Raw genomic sequence first — 15652 nt, 5'->3', positions numbered from 1 at the left:
CAGTAGCGGCAATTTATTTATTTGCAACTGTACTGCAAGTGACATCTGAAGCATGTGATGGTGCCACTCTTACCTATTACATTCTACATAGTGTGCTGAGATCAAGCTGGGCCAGCCCTACCGTTGGGTAAAGCGAGTCGGCTGTCTCAGGCAGCTGATTCTTAGCATCATGAAAGGACAGCCGAACATTGGCTGTTTAATTTATTGTTGCATTGTTTCTGTTGAGAAAGAAGAGGAGCTTGCCTGCTCCCAGAGCTACCATTCCCAGAGCAGCTTAATCTATCTTCCCAAGGACTTCTGTGAGGAAAAGAGAGTTCTCCTAACAAGTCTCAGCAACTTTAGCCAACCTCAGCTCCCAGAATTCTTTGGGGGAAGCCATGACTGTTTAAAATGAGCTCATAGTGCTTTAGATGTAGGGTGTGGGTGTGTGCCTTACTTTAATTTGTGCTTTTCCTCAGATTTTATACCCAATGTTTACTTTTCCCTCCTCTGTACCAATCTCTTTACTTACCTCTGCCAACTGCGGTAAGTTCATGTATTTCACAAAACAGGATATGGCCCATAAAAGCTTATACCACAGAAAGCATGTTAATCCAGCCGTCCCCAACCTAGCGCTCTTCAGCAGTTGATGGGCCACAACGCCCATCAGTCCCAGCCAGCATGGCCAGCAGTCACCATAGGCCAGGCTTCCTCAAACTTCCTCCAGATGTTTTGAGACTACACTTCCCATCATCCCTGACCACTGGTCCTGCTAGCTAGGGATCATGGGAGTTGTAGGCCAAAAACATCTGGAGGGCTGAGTTTGAGGAAGCCTGCCATAGGCAATGGGTGTTGCAGTCTAGCAGCAACATCTGGAGGGCACCAGATCTATTACTTATTTACAGTGTTGTTTTTAAGCAGGCTTGTTGCTTGACGTTCACAGCCTGCTGAAGAACATCCATTAGTTCCACTGGTCCTCATTTTGCAGTCTGGGCTTATAAAGTGTTAATGTTTAAATCACCCAGGAATCCAGAAGGAGAGATGACTCTGGAGCGTGCGGTAAATATAGTGCAGACTGAAAATGCTTCGTCTCCTCGAGTCCTTCCAGCAGTTGTCTTCATACAGCATGAGAGTTTCCAGAGAGCAGAAGCCAGGAGGAAAGTGAGTAAACCATTTTCTTACTTAATGTGGCTCTTTACAGAGGCTACTCTTCCATGCAGAGTATTGCATCTGGAGCTGGTATGGGAGAATAATGGAACTAAGAGATACTGGGGTTGGAAGGACCTTCTGGATGAAATTCTCTTTGGATATTAGTGCACTTACCTCTGGATGAACCCCCTCCATGCACTGAATATGCAGAGGGATCAGACCGGAGACAAACAAATCTACCTTTCAGCTTGAAATCCAATTTTATCTAGACTCCAAATCTTGGAGGAAAGGCTACATAAGTGCCATATTGTTACTTGAAGTTGCCGTGAATAAAATATTTTTTGGAATCTGTAACTTTTAAAAAATCCTTTGGCAGCAGTACTTAGGTGAGACGGAGAAATAATAATCCAGTTGACATTTTCTTTACTTTTACTGTTAAGGCCTTGGTGCTCTCTTATTTCAAATATGCTTTTCAATATTGCATGTGACTGACTGTGTGATTGTGTATATGAGAGAGGTCCAGTGCTCAAAGTGGGCAGGGATGCCATCCCATTGCTTTTCAGGGGATGTAAGAACATAAAAGGAGCCTGCTGGATCAGGCCAATGGCCAATCTAGTCAAACATCCTGTTCTCACCAGATGCTTGTAGGAAGCCTTCAAGCAGGAATTGCCCCAGGGCCCTCTCCCTTCCTGTGGTTTCCAGCATCTGGTATTCAGAAGCATACGGCCTCTCACCATCCTGGGATGCTACAGAAAGCAAGATCACACTAGTGTCGCAAAAGTCTCTTAACCTAGGCCCACAGTTGTTTCTGGACCCGGGGGAAGCAAATACTGCAGCAACAGGCCCTTGCCCCAACCTTGCTGGGAATTAGGCCTTGGACTGGAAAAAGAAGCTCTCTACTGCAGTACCACTGCAGCTCCACTGTTTCTGAGTTTTAACAAACAAAGCTCACACAATGATGCAGATGGTCTTTAACTTCACATGTCTTTTAAGTTCTCCGAATTACTAGCTTATCACCCAACAAACCTTGGTGCCTCCCAAAGAGGGTGGCCAAAAATAAAGGCTATAAGTTTGCGTAAAATTTATTTGTGCGCTAACTTTTCATTATAGATGGAGATTTTGAAAGAATGGGATGTGTCCAGTGCTGGCCATACTCGTGAATAGTCCCATTGAAATTTATAGACATGACTAATGGGTTCATGAATTTACATAGGTTTAATTCTGAGTAGAGCACAACCCACTTACTGTAACATAGTCTGTCTCACCACAGAATGGAAGTTTGTAGGGAAGTCTGTGTGCCTGCCCAGTCTACTGCCCTGGGGCTGCCTGTTGACGTGTAACTTTCAAGCCTGCCCTCCCTTTAAACCGGACTTGGAGTAGTGAGCCTTGCAGACAGAGGATGTATAGGATGAAGCATAGTCACCCTTTTCCCAAATGGAGGTTCATAATTTTTTTAAACCATCAGTTAAATCAAGCTTGAGCCCATCATAGCGCCAGATATCAGCATCTTGCTCAGTACGGGTGTTAGTCCCTATGAACAAGAATAGGGTTCTCCAAACACTGTGGACACATTTGGAAATCTAAGAAACTGTCATGGGCACAACAAAATACCCATTTTACTGTGGGGGGCAGGACGTGCGGTACACACACTCCTAGGCAAAGCACCAACACACACAACAAAACAAATTAACTGCAGGCAAAAAAGCAGTCAATATCCCCACCAAAGAAGCAGACCACACAAACAACAACAAAATCCGGTTTTAAAAAAATGAAAGTGGCCTCGGTGAGCATCAAGGGTAGCATCGGAGGGTGCCATGGTGCCCACAGACACCATGTTGGAGGCTCCAGAGAAGAGTCCTGTAGACCTGCTTCATGAACTGGGTATCTGAGGGGGAAAGGTTCTTGGTGGATTTCAAAGGCATGACTCTTTCTAAATCTGTATGCCTAACAAGTCTCCAGCCATAAAAGGAAGAGAGGACCCGGTGTTCCTTTACCAAAGAACATGTCCTCACCCCAGGGGTTTAGACTGGACAGTCTTTGAGACACCTCCATCCTCCATAATTCAGTGTCAGTTCCAAGTCTATATTTAATACAGCAGTAGCTATGAAAGCGTGTTGTGAAGCTGTTTACATAATGGCTCAAAAACTATTCAGACAACAGTATCTAATCTCTGTGGTCCATAACAGAGCAAGAGGAATAGACCAAACAGGAAGGGAGGAGGAGTAGCATCTTATATAAAAGATGTGTACACTTGTGAAGAAATCCATGAAAAGTATGAAAAGCAGATTGAGAGTATATGGATAAAAATTATCGTTGAGAATTCTTGGAGAACAGGTGAGGTCCCTACAGACTGGAGGCAGGCAAATGTTGTCCCCATCTTCAGAAAGGGAGAAAAGGAAGACCCAGGTAACTACTGACCAGTGAACTTGACATCGATACCAGGGAAGCTCCTAGAAGAGATAATTCAACAGCCGGTCTGTGAGCATATAGAAAAGGATGCTGTGATTACTAAGACCCAGCATGGGTTTCTCAAAAATAAGTCATGGCAGACCAATCTGATATCTTTATTTGATGGAATTACAAACTTGGTGGATCAGGGAAATGCTGTGGATTGGTAGCTGGTTCTCTGACCGAACCCAAAGAGTACACATTAATGGTTCCTCATCGTCCTGGAAAAAAGTGACAAGTGGGATGCCACAAGGTTCTGTCCTGGGTCCATTGTTGTTCAACATCTTTATAAATGACTTGGATGAAGGAATTGAGGGGATGCTCATCAAATTTGCAGATGACACCAAACTGGGAGGGATAGCTAATGCCACAAAAGACAGAATCAGAAGTCAAAATGACCTTAACAGATTGGAGAACTGGGCGCAAGCCAACAAATTTATTTTCAGTTGGGACAAATGTAAGGTTCTGCACTTAGGCAGGAAGAACCGGAGGCACAAATGTGGGATGGGGAGCACCTGGCTTACTAGCAGTACATGTGAAAAGCATCTAAGGGTCTCGATGGACCACAAGCTTAACTTGAGTCTACAGTGTGATGCAGCAGCAAAAAAACCTAATGCTATTCTAGGCTGCATCAACAGAAGTATAGTGTCCGGATCAAGGGAAGTAATAGTCCTACTCTATTCTGCCTTAGTCAGACCACACTTGGAATACTGTGTCCAATTCTGGGCACCACAATTTAAGAAGGATGTTGACAAGCTGGAACATGTGCAGAAGAGGGCATGCAAGATGATCAAGGATCTGGAAACCAAGCATGAGGAGCGCTTGAAGCAGCTGGGTATGTTTATCCTGGAGAAGAGGAGATTGGGAGGAGATAGGATAGCCATCTTCAAATACAGAAGACAGAACAAGCTTGCTTTCTCCTGGTCTGGAGGTTAGGACTCGAACCAATGACTTAAAGTTGCAAGAAAGAAGATTCTGACTAAACACGTGGAAAAACATTCTGACAGTAAGAGCTGTTCAACAGTGGAACAGACTCCTACAAGAAGGGGTGGACTCTCCTTCCTGGGAGGTTTTTAAACAGAGGTTGGATGGCCATCTGTCACTGATGCTTGAGCTGAGATTCCTGCATTGCAGGGGTTGGACTAGATGACCCTGGGGGTCCCTTCCAACTCTAAGATTCTATAAAGAGCCGTCTCTGTATCTCAGCCGCTGATTTATAGAAAGTTGTTGAGCATTCCCAAGGTGAGCTCTCCAAGACAAAATATTGTCACTTTATCAGTGTTTTTCCTGGGAACCCTTTGTCCTAATATGGAAGGAAAAAGATAGCTCTGTGAAGACTCTAGCCTACTTATCAGCAAAAGCCTAGTTTACCCAGCATATTTTTTCCTCATGCCCTGGAGTTCACCTAAGTCTTCTGCAGCTATATCTATTGCTGGCAAAACTATTTTTAAAAGCTGTAACTGTCTTTGACTTTTCCGACTAGAGGTGGCAAGTCAGCTATTGATGTGGTCTATCTAAAGTTTGCGAATCAATCATATTGCACCAATTAAAGAACAATGCTATAGACACTTCAGCATTTCACATGGAACCATGATAGAATAAAATAGGCATTGGTTTCCTGTTTCAAGTGTAGCCAGTGGTTCCCTCCAGTTACTGACTGCAGCTCCTGTTTGGCCATGCTGGCCAGGACTGGAGAGCGTTGGAGTTCATGAACACCTGGAGAGCACTATGCAGCTACTCCTGTTCTGTTTTACTGAATTTATCTTCATAATTGAAGTCAGTCGCATAATTGAACCCTTTCAAATGCATTTCCCCATCACTTCCTAACCACAGAAAGTCTGTGTTTATATTTCTAAATGGATTTGTTGCACTGGAGTGTTTAAATTAACTAACTGTGCAAACCTCCAGTTTTGGTATGTGGAAGGTTACATGGTTTAGTCAGTTTAAACACTCTGGTGCAACAGACCCTCTAGTTCTGGTCTGTGAAGGAATCCCTCCCACAAAAGACTGTAATAGTCTAGAAGCAAACAGTCTTGTCTGCAACTCATTCCACCAAAAATAAGGGTATTTTTAAAGGCTTGGAAATGGGCAAGCAAAGCATTTGTAGGAAAGTGTGTGGAGCTGACTGAAAGCAAGAGGTGGTGTTCATGGTTCCATGCCAAAGCATGAGGGTAACAGGAGCTTTTGTTGAGTTTCACTTCTGCGTGTTCTCAGCACCTGCCAGCTAAATTCTTCATTCTACCACAAAGCTCCTCATCGCTGCTAAGGATTATGTAACATTTCCATGTTTTTGTACATGCATTTCTGTCTCCACAAAGAGAGGTTTGTTCACCAGAGAAACCATTGCATTATATAACTTTGGACTAAAAGAATAAACAAGTTACTTCACTATAAACCATTCAATTCTGAAGAAGCTACCAGCAAAACTAAATGTGTCGTTTGACAAATTTCTGTGGAGTTAGAACCCTAACAATTTCACCAATCTTTCCTATAGATAGGGGTATACCACCCAATGTACCAGCACACTATCAATGTTACATTATATTGATGTCACTATGCCAGCACTTAAAGGAAATGTATCCATGCAGATGTTTATTTGAAGAGAAATTAAGCTGTTTGACTCTCTCTGGGTTTCACCCATTTATCTGATCCAGGAGTGGGGAAATGTCTGATCAGAGGCCAAATGCCTTTCTGCACTTTCTAGACTATAGCTCCTCCTCTGCCACACCCCTGTCTTCTAAGCTACACCCCCTCACTGTCCCTACTTCACAGCTTCCTTGAGTTTTTTTGCCCGGCTGTGTCCTTGAACTCTGATCTTGCTTCTGGTTTGCCTGGATGAAGGGGTGTGCAAGTTTGTGTAAAAACTAGAGATGGAATGCAGCTCAGCTTGTCTTGAAGACTGGTGGGTCTGCCTGGGGAGAAAGTGAATAGACAGAGAGAAACCTCAAAACATTTCAAGGTTACTGACCTTATTTCCTACTTCATATTTGTATGTCTCCTGCTGAGACATGGGTCCTTGAATCTCCACCTTAGAAAAGATCCTTTATTTCCTTCAATAAACTGAGCTTTTCCTCGTTTTCCAAACTTGGAGTCTCAGTGTGCTCCTCCAGCAGGGAGGGATTCAGTGCTCAATTCCAGCTTCTGCTGATACATTTAAATTTCACATGCCTTCAGCAGGCCTATTATACAAAGGTCAAAAATGGCACCTATTGCTCTGTCCACTTTTGCCCCTGGGCCTTCTCACCGCCAACTTCTAGGCATAAGGCTGCCCAGAATTTGACCCTCAGACCGAAAAGGGTTTTCCCACCCCACTTTAAATGTTGTTGGACTGCATCTCCCACCATTCCTAGCCAGCATGACCAATGATTGTGGATGATGGGAGTTGTAGCCCAACGTTTGGAGGGCACCAGGTTGGGAAAATTTGGTCTAATCCTTAGGAGATAGGATGGAATGATTCTGTAGCCTTCTGCATTCAGACTGACTGGTATGAGATGAAGCTGCTGCCAAGCCTGCTCCTACCTAAAAACATCAAAGGCCTTCATAAAGATAACATCACACCCCAGGGCCATAGACAGCAGTCTTTGGCCAGCCAGATACCACTGGAAAGTGATAAGTAAATTGTGAAGGTCACGCCCTTTTCCTCTTTGCTTCTCATCTCACTTCCAGTGACATGCATGTTCCTGCTAAACTCAGAGGTGTCATTCAATAGCCTCATAGCTAATAAACATGAGGTTGTTAGAAGCTTTACACAGAATGGACCTAATGAAATTAAAAGACCTGCACTATTCACCTCTATTCTATGTGACTTTATTTGCAAAAGCATTTTCATGCTGCTTTTCAGCCCTAACAGCCCCCCCCCCCGCCCCAGGGTGGTTGACAAGAAAAGAAAAATGCCACAAAACCAGTTTAAACCATAGCAATTAATACTGAGCATGAAAAGCCCCAGAGCAAGAGTTTAAAACCTTCCATCCCAAATTTAAAAGCATCAAAAGCCAAGCAGAATGTTTTTATTTTCCCCACTCCATCAGGGATGGAGCCAGTCTGGCCTCCCTCGAGAGGCAGTTCCATAACAGGGGGCTGCCACAGAAAATGTCCTGTCCCACATTCCCACCCACTGAATGCCTTTATCCAATCCTATTTAAAATTACCTTGGGTTGATTATTTGTTTATATATCACTTAATGTCCAGATAAGCTTTTAAGCCATTTACACGTATAAAAATTCCATTTTTATATGCTGCTTGACCAAGTGTCGACTTCCGCCTCCAGATCATTTTCTCTTCCCTTTTTCGTCACATAAATAGAGTTTCACTGGAAAAAGTACAAAACACTATAAATCACCCTGATAAAGAAAGCAAACCTCCCCACCCCTAGTTGATTTTTAAAACAGGGTTGGATGTGCACACACACATGTGCTTTTAAAGATGCATGCAGATGCCATGTGCCCAGATCAAAATGCACACCCCTTTCCGAGGGGCAACTTGTGACTTATAAGATTAAATTATCTAAGAAGCATCTTTATTATGTTGAACAGTAGAGCAAAGGAACTCTGCTCCCTAACTGACCTCTACTCCCATTTATCTGCTGCGCCCAGTAGCCATTACCTTCAATGTCAGCCAAAGTTCCTTACAATACAATACCACCCATGCACAAAACTATGCCAGGAAGCACAGAGATGAGCCAGATACACAAGAGGCAGTAGAGGGAGAATGCGCCAGGAGGGAGAAAGATACAGATGGGCAATAACAATCATTCCCTCTTTTTCCTATGTTCAAGCTGTGAGAGCTATTGGTTATGCGGCCAGAACAGAACCACCCATGCACACGAATCATATTTTGGGAAGCCTAAGCGTTTGCAGAAGTACAAAAATGTGGGGTGCATAAGGAAGACCACCACCCCTCAAATAAACCACTAAGGACCCAGTGTGTTCAATGGTCATCTGAATTAGATCATACCACACGTGGAAAGGCAGATCTAAAACCGTACAGGAGATACTTTTTTTACCAGTAGTATGAAGGTGCAGATTTACAGCACAATATGCGCATCTTTGCTACCGGATAAAGATACTGAAAATACTAAGGAAGAAAGTATTACGCTAGTTGATGGAACTTTGGATGGTATTTTTAATAGCTAGTCCATGTGCATCAGGTAGCTACTGTATCTCATGAGAGCATTAAGAACTGGAAGGTCATAAGTTCTTCCTTATTTCTGTCCCCAGTGTTTTCTAAGCTAAACTGCACACACTCCCTGTTTGGGGAGAGTGGCTTTGTTTTATCATGTCAAAAAGCAATTATCCTGGCTTAACTCCAGCCCCACCTATTGACTTCCAAGCATTAGACTCCTTAGCATGCTCTGTAGCTGCTATCTTTTCTTAATGTTTTTCTTTGCTTACACACCTTCCTCTTTCTCCTGAACAGGTTTATTTGCTAGGTGGGATTCCCAAGCTACTAGATCTTCTGAGTGTGCCAAATGAGGATGTGCAGAGGGCAGCATGCGGCGCTTTGAGAAACCTGGTCTTTGAAGACAATGACAATAAGCTGGAAGTGTCGGAGCAGAAAGGGATCACGACCCTGCTGAGATTGTTACGGCAAACCAGAGATGTGGAGACTAAGAAGCAAATTACAGGTAATTAAAACAGCACTGATGCATTGGAGTGCCACCTTCAAAGTGCACAGACCTTTTGTTAACAAATGCTCTTGATTGTTAGAGACTCCAAGGTCTAAATGTGATGCTATGCTTAGTTTGGGGGAGGGGGTTCCCAGTATTTTTATATGCATGTGGGAGCATCATCCCCAACCTGTAAGCACATCAGCTGCGCATCACGGTAAGCCAGACTGTGGTTCCCCAGGACTGCACAAGCTTCCAAAAGGGGTTAGGATTAGCTGCATCTCATGGTTGGTGAAGAGAAAGGTTAACCAAGAGTCTGGCTTTGCATGACACACTACATATAATCTTGGGTTTGCTCAGTGCATGGCAAGACTAAAAAACATAAGGGAGGATATGTGTATGATATTCCTCTCCAGGAGCCTGAATGTTCACTCCATCGCAGTAAACCAAAGCTGGCCACTTCATTCTGCAGGTGGGGGTGGGGGTGCACATTTTTTGTGTTCTTTAGGAGCGGGGACTCCTTTAACTTAGAAAGCCAGCATGTCAGGGTGAAAGGTAGCTCTACCACCCAATTCTGCTGATTATATTTAAAGAGAGGCAATTAGGTGAAAAATACTATGGGATTACAATATTGTGCATGTTACAATTTTCTAAGGGATTATTCCTGAGATTGGGACAAAATGTTGGAAAGGGTACAACTTTGCCTTCATTTATCCCAGCTTGTGGAATAACTTCCGGTGTTCCAGGAAGCTGTGAATTTCTTGTTCTTAAGCTGATTCAGGGATTGCTCCATGAGCAAAGCCCTGATATTCTTAACCCATCAATTGCAGATGGTTAAATAGAGGCCTGTGTAATAATGTAACGGCATTGCACATGATAACAGAGAGTGGAAAGGCTTGGGAACGGAACAGCAAGCCAGAATTTCCCACTCTCTGAAATGCTGACAGCCCCTCTCCAGATTAATCACCACAAATTAGGCTGTGGAAGGGGCGGGGGTGAAGAGTCTTCAGAGAAGTTGATAATGTTAACCTCTGGTAACACCTCTGCTGATTTTGTAGCCTGCATGTCACTGCTCAGGAATGTTTGTGGAGTCGGGCAGCACCTGATATAGCTCTCGTAGGAGTTGTCGAAATCTCTGGTGGGAGGATGGGTGCCTCTTTCTTGGTGCCTTTTTCGAGGTTTGTTTTTTTGAGAAGCCAGCATGAAAAACCTGCAGGATGTCTTGCAGATGTCAGCAGAAATTCCCTATATGATGGTGGGAGGAATAAGGCCTGCATTTCGTAGCTAGACTTCATTTTTAAGTACCGAGGCGTCTTAGATCTTTCCAGGTGCAAGGTTTGCTTTAATCTCAAGGTTGTATTGCTCTTTCCTTCCCGGAGCTGTGAGCTCCACCTGTCAGAGATAACAAAAGTCCTATTGTTAAAAGCCATGAGGATAAAATATTAGAAAAGTCCTGCTGGAACAGCCAAAAGACCTGCTTAGTCAAGGATCTAGTTTCCTACAGTGGCCAACCAGGTACTACCGGGAAGCCTACAAGGAAGGGCTTAAAGGCAACATCCCTCTGTTGCGCCTGTTCCCAACGCCTGGCAGCTTGCCACTCCATAGAGCCAGCATGCCTAATGGCCCGTGGTCTGTTTTGCATGTCACAGCAAGCCAGAGTGGCTGTCCATGGCCGCAGGAAGATGCTGGCTGCCAGAGAGGAACTTGCACATGTTTCACTCCTCCCTGGGCTTTTCAGGTCAAAGCCAGAGGGCAACTAAGCAAAGGGTTTGTCTTGGCATGTACTGTAATCTGAACCTGAGATACATCTCCTTAACTGTGACCTGTAACCATAAGGCGAACCTTAGCTACAGATTGTGATTAGGGAGAAGAAACTTAAACCACAACTGCACAAAACCCTATGCCGAACCTTGACTTAGCTGCAGTGCTGCCCTGACCTAAAAAGCCTAGGGATGATGATGATGATGCCACCCATCAGACTGGGTTTCCCCAGCCACTCTAGGCACCTCCCAACAAAAAACAGTAAAAACACAATGCAACATCAAACACTAGGTGTGATATCCTCTTTGGGAATAAGCACTCCATACTAAGCCATGATTTTGGCTTTGCGGGATGTGCAAACCTTACCTTCCATGAATTTGCCTAATCCCCCTTGAAAGCCATCTAACCTCCAATCTTATGAAGAGTTGTTTACTCAGTCCAACTCTTGTTTTGTCCCACTAAGCAAAAGTAAACTAAGGTGAAATCCTCTTGCATGCATTGGCTTTGTCTTTCCAGCATTCGTCTGCTGCCAGGGAGGGAAGAGGTTCCCTCCTATTTGCTCAACCATTGAACATGAAAACACGTGTAAACAGTGGCTCATAAAGCTGTAGCACTGGAAGGGACCACGAGGGTCATCTAGTCCAGCCCCCTGCAATGCAGGAATCTTTTGCCCAGCAAGGGGCTTGAACTCACAGCCCTGAGATTAACAGTCTCATTCTCTAGAAACTGAGCTATGCCAAGAGCTAACAGCATTGCCACAATTCAAAGGCCTTTAAGGCTGCAATCCTGAACATGCTAAGGAGTATTTCACCCTGCTGGTGAAGGGCAGGTAATACATTTAGTAGTTGTTAATAATAATAATGTGTGCTTTGTCACTCTGATCAGTAGCCAAGGAGTAGGGCTGTCAGAGATGGATGTGCCGTGGTAAAGGAGAAGGGTGTCCATTGTCCTCTGTAATCCCTTTCCCTGTCGCACAAGAAAAAGCAGAATAAATTATACAAAATGAGGAAATTATGCACGTCTGCATGGTTTAACTTATGCAAATCTGCATGGTTTTAGTATTCAGATCAGATCCTGGTGCACATTCTAAGCAATAGAATTTTGTTTTTGTTTTCTTAAACACTGTTTCATGTGCACAACCGTGGCCTCATGAGTCCAAGAGAAATTCTCAAACGTATACAGTACGGGGAAGTTGCTTTCTCTTCCATCGCTTAGCTGCCAGGACTGCTAAGGCGCCTTTCTCAAGGTCATACAGAAAGTCATGAAGCTGTAGCTCCAAGAAACTGGCTTCATTTCCCATTCCATCAGCAACAAATGCTTTGCAGGGATTGAAAGGCACTTGGAAGAGGAGCTACGAGCGAGCGAGTGCCAGGGCTGATAGGAACCAAAGCTTTCTTTATTATGGGGTAATCTCAGTAGCGATGGAGAGAGGCAAAGCCGAGGCAGCCAAAACAAGCTTTTGAAGCCAGCCAAGCCTTCAGGGAGTGTCTAACCTCTTGATCTTGTCTCATACTGCATACATCTGAGAAATGGAAGAACATTCCTTCTGCAAGGAGGATTATAGCACAGACAGACAGACCTGTCGTGAAATAAAACATGCATAGGAAAGGCAGACACACCCATCTAAGTCTCTTACCATGGAAAGTCCCAAGGGCTATGGAAGTCACATGCATGCGGTGCAGCTATGTCCCAACGGCCTGGTTCTGCAAGCACCTCTCCCTGGAAGATTTCCTTTAATTCACGTGCTCATCAGAGTACAGTTAATTAAGCTAGTTCATCGACTTCATCTTTCCGACTTCTTTTTGCAATTTTGATCCATCCCACTGTTCTCCACGCCAGGCAATGCTGATAACAATACACAACAACTTAGCACTTAACAGTGGTTTAGGACAGGGATGGGAGAATCCGTTGTTGGACTCCAGCTCCCATCAGCCCCAGCCACCATGGTCAGGAATGATGGGCATTATAGTCCAACAACATATTGAAAGCCACAGATCCCCCACCCCTGCTGTCTGAATAGAGCTGCCAACTTTTTAATCTGTCCCTACGTTTGTGCTTTAGACAGCAGCCGCGATATGCAAGAATTAGCCAGTGAAGTCACTTAGTACCTCCACACTTTGAAGAGCTTCAGCTGTTGCTTCCTACATATCATGCCAGAGTTTGCAGGGGCACACTGAAAAGTTGGCAAAACTATTGAGGCACTCTAGGGACGCAGGTGGCGCTGTGGGTAAAAGCCTCAGCGCCTAGGGCTTGCCGATCGAAAGGTCGGCGGTTCGAATCCCTGCGGCGGGGTGCGCTCCCGTTGCTCGGTCCCAGCGCCTGCCAACCTAGCAGTTTGAAAGCACCCCCGGGTGCAAGTAGATAAATAGGGACCGCTTACTGGCGGGAAGGTAAACGGCGTTTCCGTGTGCGGCTCTGGCTCGCCAGATGCAGCTTTGTCACGCTGGCCACGTGACCCGGAAGTGTCTCCGGACAGCGCTGGCCCTCGGCCTCTTAGTGAGATGGGCGCACAACCCCAGAGTCTGTCAAGACTGGCCCGTACGGGCAGGGGTACATTTACCTTTACCTTTAGTTGCGAAAGTGAGATTTAACCGGGGTCTTTCTGATTCACAGCTCACTCACTTAACAATTGCACTGCACTAGTCAGGGGTGGAAAACCTTTGAACCTTCCAAATGTTGTTGGACTCCCAACATCCTAGCTACCATGTCCAGTGGTTGGGGATGATGAGAGTTGTAGTCCAACATCTGGAGTGCCACATGTTCCCAATTCTTTCTTTACCTTTCTTGGCTCCTACTCTATAATACTTCTTAAGTATGCTATTTATTTTACTGTGCTTAGCTCATTAAAGGTTCCCATATTTATATTCTGATAGGTTTCCTGTGAAATAACTGCTGGACATGGCAGATAAGGGAATGGGAGGGCTTCCAGTTTATATCAGTCATATTTTAGTCTAACAAATAGTGAGTTGCTCAATCAACCACTGAGATGTATGATTAATCCACAATTTGAATCTTTTTCTCTCATGTCCAGCCCCAAAATTCTATCCACCCCAACACATTGGCCATTACACTACCTTCAGTGGGGTTTATTTACCTTGTTTCTTAGCTTCTGCTGTCATAACATGCACAGGTGTGGCAATAATGCCAAAGTTGTGCATACTTCTATTCCACCTCCCCCACTGAGATGACAATGCAATTACTGTATCTGCATATTACAAAAGGGCGATTATCCTTGAGCCAAGGGTCAGAGGAGAAGTTTGGTGCTGAGATTGAAATGCCATCTGCCTTGAGCTAAGATTTTAAGAGATGTGTTTTGAAATCTAGAGCAGTTAATTGAACAAACAATAGTTCTCTTTGTAGAGGGGAGCCACTGTGCGTGTGATATATTGCCAGATGATACTTGCAAAATCTATTTCCAAAAAAAAACCAAAACACAAAACAGAAAGCACAGCTGTTAAATCTCTTGTAGTCACATTTTTTAATATGTGCAGATCTCCAGATCAGACCCAGGTTTCCTTTTCTCCTTGACACCCAACACAATGAAAGTACCAGGTTGCTTTCGGAAAGTTTTGACAACCTGGTAGATCCATGACCAGATTGTCGAAGAAGCTCTTCATGCAACTGGAGCTTGGCTTAGTTTTATCAAAGAGCCAGGGAAATGCCTGTCACTACCAGATGAAGTCCTGTGAATGGAGAGCCAACGTTGTTTTCCTGTTCCCTCTGCTTTTTGTAGGTTTGCTATGGAATCTCTCCTCCAATGACCAGCTGAAGATCTTGCTGATCCGAGAAGCCCTGCAGCCATTGACGGAGACTGTTCTCATCCCTTACTCGGGCTGGCCAGATAGAGATTATACGAAATCAAGCATTGTACCTGACCCAGATATCTTCTACAACGCTACAGGATGCCTGAGGTAAGCTGGGTGCAGGGAAAGGGCCTGTCGTTCAGGGGGCAGAAAGTCCCAGGTTCACAATCTCCAGGCAAGACTCGAGATGTCCTGAACTCAAGAGCCACTGCTAGTCAATGTAGACGATACTGAGATAGATGAACCAATGGTCCAACTTGGTCTGGGCAGCTTCCTATGATGTCTTGTGTTTTTATTCAAACCATAGTCATTTAGTTCTTCATTTATTTGGTGAAACTGTTCCTATTTTTTTGCCATCTTAGACAACCTGGAGGTTTCCCCACAAAGCACTCTAGAATTCATAAAGGATTTGATAATTTGATAGCAGCCTGGTTTTTCATCCTGGGCCAGGTCCCTGAAGGCTATTGGACACCCCTTGGTGGTTGTTTAAGGGAGCTTATGCCCAGGCAACCAAAGTCACCACAAATGGAGATGATGCAGGCAAACATGTTCGCTGGCAGGAAGCATCATTGTCTGCAGCCATCAAGAGCTGCTCTGCAATAGTTTCAGCCAAACACTCAGCGGACAAAAGCAGCACAGCACTAAGCCTAAGAAGTAACCCAGTTTTACTAAGAAGTAACAAACAAGAAGAAAACATGTAGGCAATATTTGGTCTCATTCATTCTCCCAAAGTATCTAAAACCTGATGACTTTTAATATTGATTATAGTCAAGGCTTCGTACACACTGTGTTGCGCTAAAGTAACTCAAATTCTTTGCAGAGGAATAACAGAAAGCTCTGACAGAAGGAGGATAATCTGTTGGGTTGCAAAGAAAAGTGGGGGGGGACACCACAGGAGATTCTGGAA

The 15652-nt window shown here is 44.4% G+C and overlaps 1 protein-coding gene across 2 annotated transcripts in view; it reads left to right on the top strand.

Moving 5' to 3' along the window:
- The window catches only part of PKP2 (plakophilin 2), a 47462-nt gene that overhangs the window by 16804 nt on the left and 15006 nt on the right, over positions 1 to 15652 (top strand). For both annotated transcript variants that reach the window (XM_079992400.1, XM_079992399.1), the window contains exons 4-6: positions 1005 to 1140; positions 8992 to 9199; positions 14676 to 14853. In XM_079992400.1, coding sequence (XP_079848526.1) covers positions 1005 to 1140; positions 8992 to 9199; positions 14676 to 14853 — 522 coding nt within the window. The remainder of the gene's footprint in view (positions 1 to 1004; positions 1141 to 8991; positions 9200 to 14675; positions 14854 to 15652) is intronic.

This window comes from Podarcis cretensis (genome assembly GCF_951804945.1).
Source record: "Podarcis cretensis genome assembly, chromosome: 10".
NCBI classification, from domain to species: Eukaryota; Metazoa; Chordata; class Lepidosauria; order Squamata; family Lacertidae; genus Podarcis; species Podarcis cretensis.
This window is presented reverse-complemented; position numbering and strand designations above follow the sequence as displayed.